Source organism: Lepidochelys kempii, chromosome 4 (assembly GCF_965140285.1).
Source record: "Lepidochelys kempii isolate rLepKem1 chromosome 4, rLepKem1.hap1, whole genome shotgun sequence".
NCBI classification, from domain to species: domain Eukaryota; kingdom Metazoa; phylum Chordata; order Testudines; family Cheloniidae; genus Lepidochelys; species Lepidochelys kempii.
Genome location: NC_136383.1, coordinates 43351179 through 43363038, shown reverse-complemented (window position 1 = coordinate 43363038; position 11860 = coordinate 43351179). Strand labels below are relative to the sequence as shown.

General features: G+C 35.7%; 1 protein-coding gene across 4 annotated transcripts in view; it reads right to left on the bottom strand.

The window, feature by feature from the left end:
• Positions 1 to 576: 576 nt before the first annotated feature.
• Positions 577 to 11860, bottom strand: part of HSPA4L (heat shock protein family A (Hsp70) member 4 like) — a 65272-nt gene continuing 53988 nt past the window's right edge. For 3 of the 4 annotated variants that reach the window (XM_073341089.2, XM_073341091.2, XM_073341090.2), the window contains 4 exons: positions 10472 to 10579; positions 8651 to 8770; positions 7576 to 7737; positions 577 to 6993 (listed from right to left, as the gene is read on the bottom strand). In XM_073341089.2, the coding sequence (XP_073197190.1) occupies positions 6799 to 6993; positions 7576 to 7737; positions 8651 to 8770; positions 10472 to 10579 (585 nt within the window). In that variant the 3' untranslated portion in view covers positions 577 to 6798. The remainder of the gene's footprint in view (positions 6994 to 7575; positions 7738 to 8650; positions 8771 to 10471; positions 10580 to 11860) is intronic. The other variant, XR_012158552.2, reaches the window with a different exon arrangement.

Genomic DNA, 11860 nt, shown 5'->3' with positions numbered 1-11860 from the left:
GGATATGACCCAATGGTGGTCCTGTCACCTATGACAAGGATTTGACTTCATGCTTAAGTTCTAAATAAGACTATATTCCTTTAAGTGCCAGTTAACCTGCCACTACTTTCTACAGCAAAGTCACTTGATTTCACTGGCAGCACTCCTGTTGAGAGCAATGAGGTCACATTTAGTATGATGATTTGAGTGGAATATAGATATAGTAGAAAATATAGGTGGACTGAGTCACTTCTGGTCTAAATATAGTATCTTAATTGCTGTACAGGTTAGCTCCTCAAAATGGTTTGCATTTTTTTCAGTACATTTGAAAACTCCCATCAGGATGTAGCCAATGTAAGTGCTACTGTTTTATATTTTCAGCTGCACAAAATCAGTTTCATTACATCTTTTTAGACTCTTGGATGTATTATAAACACTGTTAAAGTGAATCCTTCAATGTTCTAATCAGCATCAATCCTGGGAATAGCTATTCCCATTACGCAAGGGAAGGAAAAAAAACAAGAAAAAAAACTTGAGTACAGCCTGAGTTGGTTGCAGAAAGGTTCACTATTTAAAAAAAAAGTCTCGGGGGCTTGATTACGGTTCAAGTAGCAGGTTTATATGTATTTATTATAAATTATACACAACCTCAACAATCTGAGTTGCCATTCAAAAATAAATTTAAGTATCTGTCAATTTGCACATGATCTATCACTAATACAAAGATGTAATTTACATACATTAACACTGCTGTAAGTCTATTTAAGTTTCACACATTCCTCCCGCCTTCTGAAAATGTGTTTAGAACACAATCAAATATGCAACATCCAATCACTATTACCTTGTCATGAACCACAGTTAACTATAACTTTTCAGCACTTTTAATATGGGTGGTTGGTTGTATTTAGTTCAAACTTCATTTTCAATTTAAAATGCATTCTTCAAATCATAACGTTGCAGTGGTTTCTGCAATGCAAAGATAGATGTTTCAGACAAAAAAAAAATCCCTGCTTTTTTTTTGGGGGGGGGGAGGTTAATGGTTATGTGAGGTCGATAGTACTGTAGCAACAAAACTCAAGCAAGTAGAAAATATTCATGAGGCAGCATATTTCAGATGATCATATGTAACTATAAAGGAATCATGCTAGTTATTTTACTCATTTATGTAACTGTTGGATTGTTAGACACTGTTGACCAGATCACCAGAATTTTTCTTAAAATATTCACTGAAAAACAAACATTAAATATTCTTTACTATTTACTTTACTATTCTTCTAAAGCATATAAGATTTATATTTGCACTCCAGCTGTTTTGTAGTCACAAATGAAAAAAGTATAATGAAAAATAACCTTTAACTGAGAAGTCTTGAATAGTCAATGTTTCACCCCTCTTGTAACAGGATTTTTTTATTCCCATATTCTGTAACAAGTTTTCTGTTTTCAGGGTTGTTTTTTTTTTTTTTTTTTAGAACCACTGTTCTGATGCATAGCTTTTCAGAAAGTTTACTGTACTAAGATACTAAAAATACAAGTAGCAAGATTTCTCTCTTGGTTAAGGGATATTAAGTAGTAGAACAGTGTAAGAAAACTTGCCAGGCACTATCACTACCTGTAACTAAACAGGGACTTCAGTTTAAAGGGCTGTTAATCTAGAGCCTTTCAAGCAGGGAATTCTCTTACCATTGTCTGACTGAGTCCATCTGTTAAATGGGGAGGGGAAGAGGTAAAAAGTAAAGATAATTGTGAACAGGGGTCTAAGGCTCTGACATAGGAAATGAAAGTTAAAGCCTAAACCCAGGAAAGGTGGGATACCTTAAAATTGAAGGAAAAAGGTACATATAGGAAGGTGTCAGATGCATAACACATAATGCAAAGCCTATACATAATAAAGCAAAGCAGGTATAAGTGAGAAAAGTTGTGCTTAATTTCCTCCGAGATGGAAATTCAATTGAATAATAAATTGATCAGTGGTGGGGTTTTTTTATTGGAGCTAGAAGCCCTGCTGAAGGATGGAGGTCATAGCTATCATGGCTGCTATGAAGGAAATTAGAACAATGTCCTGTAAGATCTGCTGCCTTCTCTGAAGCAGATCAACAAACTTGCTCCCACAACTGTAACCTAGACATTTTAGACATTTACAGTTCAAGGTTTGATCTGTGAAGAAACTGGAGCAGAGTACAGATTGTAAAGCCAGGGTGACCAGGAAAGAATTTTGTGATCAAAAGGGGAGGGTCTTTCTGAGGGAAGAGCAGGAGTGGGGCCTGGGTAAGACCATGCAGTTAGTCCAACTCAGGAAAAAAGGACCCTGCTCAGTGATTTCCATTCAACAATGGGGGGGGGGAAAGGATATCAAAAATATGCAATATTTGAGTCTTGTTCAGAGTTGAATACTTAGATAATGAGAGCTCTAAAACAGAGAAAAGGATCTCTATTAGGTGAAAGAAATACAGGGAAGTGTTCAACTTTTTCAGCCTATGCTAAATAAATTGACTATAGCGGAAACCATTGGACCATCATTTGAAAAAGTAACAGCTAAAGCCACAGGTTGATGGCTAGACTAACAACCTCCTTTCACTCTGAAGTATCAAACCACCCCTCACTGCATATGTAAGTTGTAACAGGCACTCGTGCTGTGGAGTTCCAACTCTGTTATGATACATCTCAGCTTCACCTTTGTAGGCTGTGTAACAGTGACCTAAGTTACCCTCAGTCACTGGTACTTCAAAGGAGGTGTAAAGTGTTGCCACAGCTGCAGTATGCTTAAGTTTCCTGCTGTAAATTTCAGGTATGTACAGAAGCACAATGCTTTAACTATCAAATAGAGAATTCAGAGATTGGAAGAAAGGAAAGCATCTTTAATCCTACTCAGCAACTTGTGTGGGTGCCAGACTAAAATGACCAAGGTAGTCAAAGGGTTAATAACGGACAAAGGAAGAGGGCAGTAGAATCAGTTTGTGTTTAATCAGAAGTTGGGAAACTAATTCTAAAATTGTGTTTTCAGTCTATTTGTTTATAATCTAAGATTCCTGTATAATGAACCAATGGACATATTGTGAAGCAGAGCTTAAAAGGAAGAGCCTCTTGCTAGTGCATTTCAAAAACTGATGCAAATCTAGATTAAGAAAGCCAGTAAGATACAAAAAGTTTTGAACTAAAGTCAATTAGCTGTTTTCATGACTCCATAATAAACTGTAAACCAAAGCTCTTGATTTTTTTGATCCATCTAATGAAAAGCGACACATTCTGCCTTCCACAATGTTCGCTCTGTAGTTCTATTTACCAGTATGTTTATGTAAAGTTTTTTTTCTTTTTCAGTATTTTAAGCTATTGTATGGAATTAAGCCAATTAATCTTTAAGCAAGATCGTTCTTGAAAGCCATTCTCTGCTCACTTTTTTGATACATCCATAAAACAGACTCCCACTGGATCTAGAAAGTCCATGCCATTTTTAAAGGTACTGCTGCATCTGCCTCTTCCCTTGCAGGAAAAAACTTAAGTGGTCTTCTAAAACAGATCAGATGTGTGAACTGCTATAAAAAAATCAAGGTTAAGATACCAGTATTTAGGTTCTAGCCATCTCCTTCTTTCATTGCATAAACACAAACATAGGTCCAGGACAGTCTAAATACACTATTGCTAGAGTACTGTGTACTCAAACAAGCGTATCATTCTAATGGTATGTCACATTGCCTACGATGATAGCTTGTTCTTAGGGTTGGCAAGTGTGCCAATATAAATGATTCTGAAAAAGTGTGGCCATTTTTATTACTAGCAGTTATTTTATGAATCTCAAGGAGTCCTTTCAAAATTTGAGCTAGGGTAAGATTTCCTGCTAGAATATCAATAATATCCACAATACACTCTTGAAGCTTTCAAAGTTAGAGACTACAAGTTTTAACCCAAGACTATCAGAAGGGTGAATTTAAACTCCTGGTAACCCACTGCTACTCATGAAATAAATCTAGAAGTTGTACCAGTGTTGACAGACTTTTGGATAATATCCTTCTTTTCTGCAGACCATTACCATCATAAACCTAGAAAAGACTGAGGGAGAGCACACGTAAGTAGCAGAAAGTGTTTAGAATACTCTACATAATTGTTATATGAACCATGTCAATTTAAGATCATTTTGTACAACCCTTCAAATATTTATTGTCCTTATATTTATACTTAAAGTGCCTCTTTCTTTTATGCTTTTGATGTTATAAAAACTTTTATAATCAATCTGGAAACCATACAAACATTTTTATGGCTTTTTTTTTTTTGCTACTTTGTCTCAAGGCCTCTAACAGGTATTTTTCCTCAATGAACTTTTACCTCTAGTTAATTTAATTATATTCAAAAATTGACATTCTAGCAGATTGACATATTATTGGAATACCAGTCAGTACTGCTGAAAGTAAGGCCATGCCAGATACAACTGGGATGTAAGATGCAAAGCTGAACTATGTTGTTATACATTTTGTTAACTTAGGAAGTACTGTAGCTGGGGGGGGGACGACAACCAATTGTGTGAACATTAGGAAGTGTGGAAAAACTACTATAAATCCTATTTCAGAAGGACAGAATTTAAATAAGGTCAATTTTTTCATCTTGGGGGAATTAAGATTTTGCAATGAAGGTCTGAATTTTTGAAGTCTTAAAGACAAAAATGGTAAAATCTATTCCCCTTCAGTAAAATATATGTAAAGTTTCACTTTACATGCGAGTCATTTAACATCTTTAATGTAGAAAACCTACATGTCTCTAAAAACAAAAGGTTAACTAGTTAGCTTCAGCCTTTTGTATTAATCAACATTTTTTTTTATTGCTGTGACTTATAGAGCAGTACATCTTTATGTAATTTGTTAAACTTGTTTTGAAGGTGAAGATAGTATTTGTCTTCTGTTGGATAGTTTGTCAAGACCCTATGAACTATCAAATCCTACAGACAGACAGTTCCCCTGAAAGAACTGCAGTCAAAATACACAGTCTGGGGTACTGTCTTCCCCTTTTGTGTGTGTGTGTGTTACACATTCCATTGGTATATTAAGGAGTAAGTACTTGTCAGGCTTTCAACTCTCTTTTAGGGCATTCATTTACATCTTTGCTTAGAGTCAAGCTACAGCAGTAACAAGCTTAACCCAGAATAAAGACACTGAACAACTTACTTTTGGAATGTGTGATCAAAAACAGTGGGACGAGATGGCCAAATAGTTTAAATGTACTATTTGGAGCCAGACTTGATCACAGGCAGATAACATTTTTATGGCCTCATCTCAGTCTCTGGTAGGGATTTTTTTCTTCCTAGGAAGTGCTACAACACTTGCACTTTCCTGAGTGTCAACACTGCATATGACAGTGACCATCTAATCATGTCAGAATTTACCTTAGGAAAATTTAGGGAAAGGATTCACCAAAGATTGATTCAAAACATACAACTCCCATTTCAAATGAAACTGTTTCCTAGGTTAATGTAAAAAAGTGTAAGATTAGAGGTTTTTCCCACTAGCCCATTAGCTCGACAAGACAACATTTGAAAGCAAGTCATGACTGCCCTTTGCATGTCTTCCTCATTATTATGGAGTATTTTGATAGTGGTGCCATTTTTTTAAATTATAAGATCTCCAACTTATATTGGACAAGGCTGTAGATTTTTACTATGTTAAATTCACATAGGTTTATCTCTGTTTAATATATATTTGAAATAAACCTTGGTTTCTCAACACTTCTAAATCTGCTTGGATTTGTCTGGAACTTATACATCTCCTACACATAATTCATGTACTTGTTGCCTAGTTACACTATAATTGGCAAATGATCTTTATGAGGGATGTTAATAATCCCTTCTGCTTTCATTTCAAATTTTCAGTAATGTAAAGGATTTAAATCCACACCTCAAAATTATGCTAAAAGCCAGTTTAAGGAAGCAATATTAGGGTTTGGGTTTTTTTTTTTTTTTTAACTATTTCTCCTGTAAGGGTGTATAAGATGTGCTGTTTGAGGACAAACATGTATTGGCTTTAATTGATAGGAAATCTAGCCAATAAAACCAGAAGTAACAAGTACCAAAAAAAAAAAAATAGAATTGACAAGGACTAACTTTGCGTTCTACTGTAACTCTAGTATCAGTCTACCATGAGCACAGGTACATTTGGTGCAAGTGTATGAAGAGGCCAACCAAGAATATTATTTTGAACAAATGACAAAGCCAATTTACTAGTATTATTTTATAATTATTTGTTCTTAATTCTCAAATTAAGAAAATTCTCTCTAAGCTTGTATGTTTTATATGAAAAAATATAAAGACCGTACAATTCTCATTAACAAGATGGACTAGTATACTAGCTAACCTCTATTTTAATATTTAAATAACAGTACAATAACTAGAAAAAAGGTCAGTGCTTCAAGTGGCAATATTTACACCACTTCAATTCCAATATTTTTCCAAAATAAAGATGCAATTAAATCTACACTTCATCAGTAGTGCAATACAGTGTCCTTTTCTGAATAAAGGAACTGAGGTTTATCCACAATAAAAGCTTTAAATAAGGTAGATTGTTGCTATTTATATATCAATTCTGTACGTTTGATATAAAATATATTGGGAAAGCTTAAACTGACTTTTACAATCTATATTCGGCTAAAGCTCCACATAAGCAGCATCAATGGAAATGAACACTGGAGAGCACTCAATATAAAACACGCTCAAAACTACTGCAAAGAACAGAAAGTTAGCTAAGAATAACTGAACATCTGTAGTGATGTCAGACATAAAAGAAGAATGGACCCTGTAGTTACTTGCACTATTTTAATTAAGTGGAAAGAAATAAGTAAAATTTAGTCCACTTCCATTTCTCCAGATGGTTTGGTCTGCTGAGAATTGTCCTTTGCTGGATCTGGTTTTGCTTCAGCACCACTCTGTCCATTCACTGGTCCGTTGTGTTCACCATTGGCTTTTGTCTGAGCTTCACTTGGGGGCTCCATCCTTGGCTTAGGCTTGTAAATAACAGGGTTACAGAAACTATCCAATTCCTAATTATATTAGAATTGAAAAAATAGTATGTTTATTTAGTGGTGCAACAAGCATTTAAAAACTTGTACTAAGGAATACATTTAAGAAGTTCCCATTTATCTAGCACAACAGAATTGAGAGGGGTCTTTAGTTCAGTTTTTCCATGGAATCTGATTTTATTTTAGAATTTAAAGTGTGAAAAGCCTGCATGGATGGATGTTCTCTCTCTAATTCTAGTTAGCTGAAAAGCTTTGAAATTGCTTGTTGGTAAAGCTGGCAATTTTATATAAAGCTTGATGCAGTAAAATAATACCAACTACTTAAGCTGTAAAGCAAATAGAGTCACTGAGAAATATTTAATCCCATATCACTAAGAGTAGGATTGATTAAGACGCTAAATATAGATACTGCCCCTCCCATTCATGTCTCTGGTGGAAAAAACCCTGGAGACTTACTATTCTAGGTCAAGACCAGGAGAGAGCCTATTAGCAGTACTAAGGAAGGCCCCTAATCTCCTCTACCCCATTTTGCTCTCCATTCGCTTGAGATTAATGCAACTTCCTTATATTAAGAATGTAATAGGTACAATTATGCTGCTTTACCTTAGATTTTGCTAGTATTTCTGCCACCTTCACAACTGGATCCTGAGTCAGACTTAGTTTATTCTGGGCATTCATTTTGGTGTTCAACCAATTCATGGCTTCACTGATATACTTTTCAACTTTCTCCATCTCAGCAGGATCTAGATGATCATATTTTTCATCCTAAGAAGAGAAGTATTTTGTTTTAAAACACCACAATGAATTTATGGGGCTCACTCTGGTAAAAGAAGCCTATAATATTTAACAGGATAGTACTACAATTTCAGTGATTAATTCATGCATGAATTAAAGTTTAGAGGGAAGAAAAGCTTTGGATCTAAAAAAATCCTTACAGGGAGGTTTCATCTTTGTTCACATTTAAGTGCTTCAAGATAGTCTTATAGACAGCACTCTACAGAAATGCAAAATACAAATGTGTGTGTTTCTCTAAATTTACAATTAGCTGTTCCTTGATGTAGTTTCAATATATCACATTAGTTCCCATAAGTAGTTTATTTTAACATATGCACTCTGGCAATCCCCATCAACTAAAAAGAGTGATTAACAAAATTAACTGCTGTATGAATTATGCACTTATTTTAATATGAATTGGTTTAAAATAAAGTACAAGACTGAAATTTTGAATTATTTCATTTGACTGATACAAAGAAACCCTTTTCCTCAAGCTCTAGGATAGTATTTCTAAAAGCACCTAAGTGCCTTTGAAAACTTTATTCCTAGACTTAGGCTTGGTTTATGCTAACAACTTGTGTCAGTGTAACTGTTTCTCAGGCATGTGGAAAATTCACAACCCTGAGTGTCACAGTTATACCAACCTAACTCCCATTGTAGACAACGCCATGTTGATGGGAGGGCTTCTCCAGTCAACAACTACTGCCTCCCAGGGAGGTGGACTACCTAGGCTAAGTGGAGATGCCATCCTGTCAGCATAGATGGCATCTTCAGTGAAGCACTACAGCAGTGAATGCTGCAGTGGCGCAGCTAAAGTGTAGACAAGCCCTTAGTTGTGTTGTTTTTTTTAAGGTTTGTTTACTCACCTAAATAACCCCCATTCCCCAACTGTATTAATTTGTACCTTATTTTTGAATGCTTCTACTGCTTTCATTAGAAGCTGGACCTTCTTTCCCAGGTCATTTAAAGCTTTTGGTCTCTCTTCATGTTCCACGAACCTTTCCTGAATAGGCTGACCAAATTTCTGTAAGTATAAAACACACAGACCATGGCACATTGTATAATTACCTCCAAAAAAGAACTAAATTAAGTTCTGAAGAATTCCAAAACTGTACTTTCACAATTAATTATGCTGTTCTTTACCCTGCAAACATTTATGCTTAGCCAACTCAGTGACTGAATGGGACGGTAGGGTAAATATACTTTGTCCCTATCTGCGTGAATATCCTGTAGTAAAATGTTTTGCCAGAGATTAAACTAATATTGTGAGATCCTTATATAGTGGGGGAGAAAACCATCTAAGAAATAGGGAAACAGGATTTGAGTGCCACAAAAGTTGGCTGGGGTAATATATGGAGTTACTTTTAACATACTTTTGAAATGTATTAGATTTCAAGTTGATATCCTTGTAAAACACTTTTGGTTTGTGACAGGTCACAACTTGATTGTAATCATTCAGTAGCCATCAAGCCAAGTAACTCCAGGAAACAGAAAACTGCCAGAATCTACAGTTTCCTTCTTTACGATACCTCTCCTGTTCACAAAAAAAGTGCTTACTTTCTCACTCTTGCAGGACAATTATAGTCTGAATCCCATCTCTCTAGCTCCCCAGTTGGCTTATTGCAATCAGCAAAAGCTCAGTGCAGCAGCCATTTTTCAGAATTCACCATCTGCTCATAAGATTTTGTAAACATTTTTCTTCATATTGGCTTAATTTTTGACCACTAAACCGATAACAGCAGAGTACTAAATCAACAGTTTCACTACACCAGGGTAGGCAACCTATGGCACACATGCCAAAGGCAGCACACGAGCTGATTTTCAGTGGCACTCACACTGCTTGGAGGGCTCTGCATTTTAATTTAATTTTAAATGAAGCTTCTTAAACATTTAAAAAACCTTATTTACTTCACATAAAATAGTTTAGTTATATATTATAGACTTATAGAAAGACCTTCTAAAACATTAAAATGTATTACTGGCACGCAAAACCTTAAATTAGAGTGAATAAATGAAGACTCGGCACACCACTTCTGAAAGGTTGCTGACCCGTGCACTACGCTATTTGAGAACGAAGCATTTTCCAATTTGAGGGTAGAGTTAAGAGTCCAAGATTTTAATTATGAAAGGTAGAGAATGCCCATGATGTTAGGAATCATTGCTGAGGCACCTAATGCAACTGTTAGCAGCAAAGCAGATTTCAGCTATGAGCATAAAGAAAATGAAGGCTGCCATCTTAAGGTGCTATCACATAGAAAGTGTTTTTAACAAGACCTTCTAAAAATTTGGATCTAACTTTTTACCCAGCAGTTTCTGGAAAAGTAGCGACGAGTCACAGAAAAGCCTTGTGCCACTTGGTCAGATGGCACCTACTAGTGACATTCAACAGGTAGCAAAAAAAAATTGACAAATCAAGGTATGAAGTAATCTTCAAATACAACCACAATATTAGACAAATGTGGTACACTAAATTTGAATTACTCTAGTCATTGCACTCGACAGCATAAAAAACATTTTCAGATGCAAATGTGGGTGTCTAGTTTAAGATTTCATTAATCCTGAATCACTCCCTGATACCAATGTTCATGAACATGCTTAAAGGACTTTTTTAATGGATAAACATGCTCAGACACAGGGATCACTGTATTTCATCTTTAATGATGAGGTTTTTTAAAAAAAAAACTGTTCTGTAAAAGGAAAAAAAATAAAATTTAAAAAATCTTACTCTTAATTCCTGAAGTTTATCCATATATACTTGTTTTGGTTGGTCCTCCCCATCTTCATAAAGCCAGTTTTCTGTATCTTCCAACATTAAGGTCAGTTTACTGGACTCCTGAAAAGCAAGTTAAGATTTTTATAGGGAAAAAAGTCATTCAGAAGAGCTCTCTCCCTTTATTAAGGTAATAGAATTTAGGAGGTAGCAGGACAAATACAGAAATGTCCTAATTCATTCAAACCTACTGAATATGAAAGGGAATTTGGGATTCACATGCCAGTTCATTTTTAGCTGGAAAATCAAGTGGGGGAAACTAAAGACTGATGGCCAGGATTTCAAGCCTAGGCTATACATAGTGGTACAATGAGGTATTGCATCTCTACTAATCAGGCATGTAATTTACTGTAAGTGAGATTTTGCATATTCCCTTTTGAATACTGGTATAACGAAATTTTGGCTTTCTCCAAAGGTAAATTATATTCACAAAGTATCTTAAGCTTCTAATTCTGTCAAATTCTCCTCCTTGGTAGCAGTTTGTACACAAGGTGGTTATGGGGCACTGGCAAGAGTTTAAACAGAAGTACTTCAACAAATTACATATAAGCTATGTAGCCAGCTAAAGTGTGACTTGTGTAGTGTGGTTTTACCAATTACAGCCTCCCTTGTTGATGCATAAAAGCAGATATTGACAATATTCGGTTCAGTATTTCCATCACAGTAAAAAGTTTATGATGATTTTTGGATTTGGCAGAAAACTGAGGCCTCATTCTCCCTTAATTTACTCTTCAAAGGTCTTTGCACCATGTGTACTTGTGGTCTAGTAAAGCATTCACCAGTTATGCTCCCAGATAACCACTGGAGCAGGCTTTGGTATCAACACTTAAAGTTTAGTGTCGCTGTTAACCAAAGTGGCTGCCTGGGAGTTGTAGGTGATTTCTATCTTGGCAGCTACTGGACACAGGGACACCACAATAAGACTATCAAGGAACATTGGATGCTGCCTCCAAACACATGGTAAGACACAGAAGGGGTAAAGTGGTGTTCTGTCTAGCACTTTTGGTTTGGGCTTGCAAGACATACCAACCCAACAACAGCTTTTTCAATATGAAATACCTTTCCACGCTAAGGAGAAAGCGAGGTTAAAGATATCAAGGGTGGTAAGCTTTGTTTGTGCCACTTCTCATTTTATTCCTCAAACCTACTCACCCCATTCAGGACCAAATACTAACAGATCTGTCATGTTTTCCTAGATTTTAATGGAGATAAGTGACACTGGAGCCTGACTACAGTTAGACCCCAGGATGATACACCTCCATACCTGACAAATCTTTACCATCTAGAGAATTCTCTCACATAGAACTGGGGTCAGTAGACTCATGATTGTTAAAGTAGAACAAA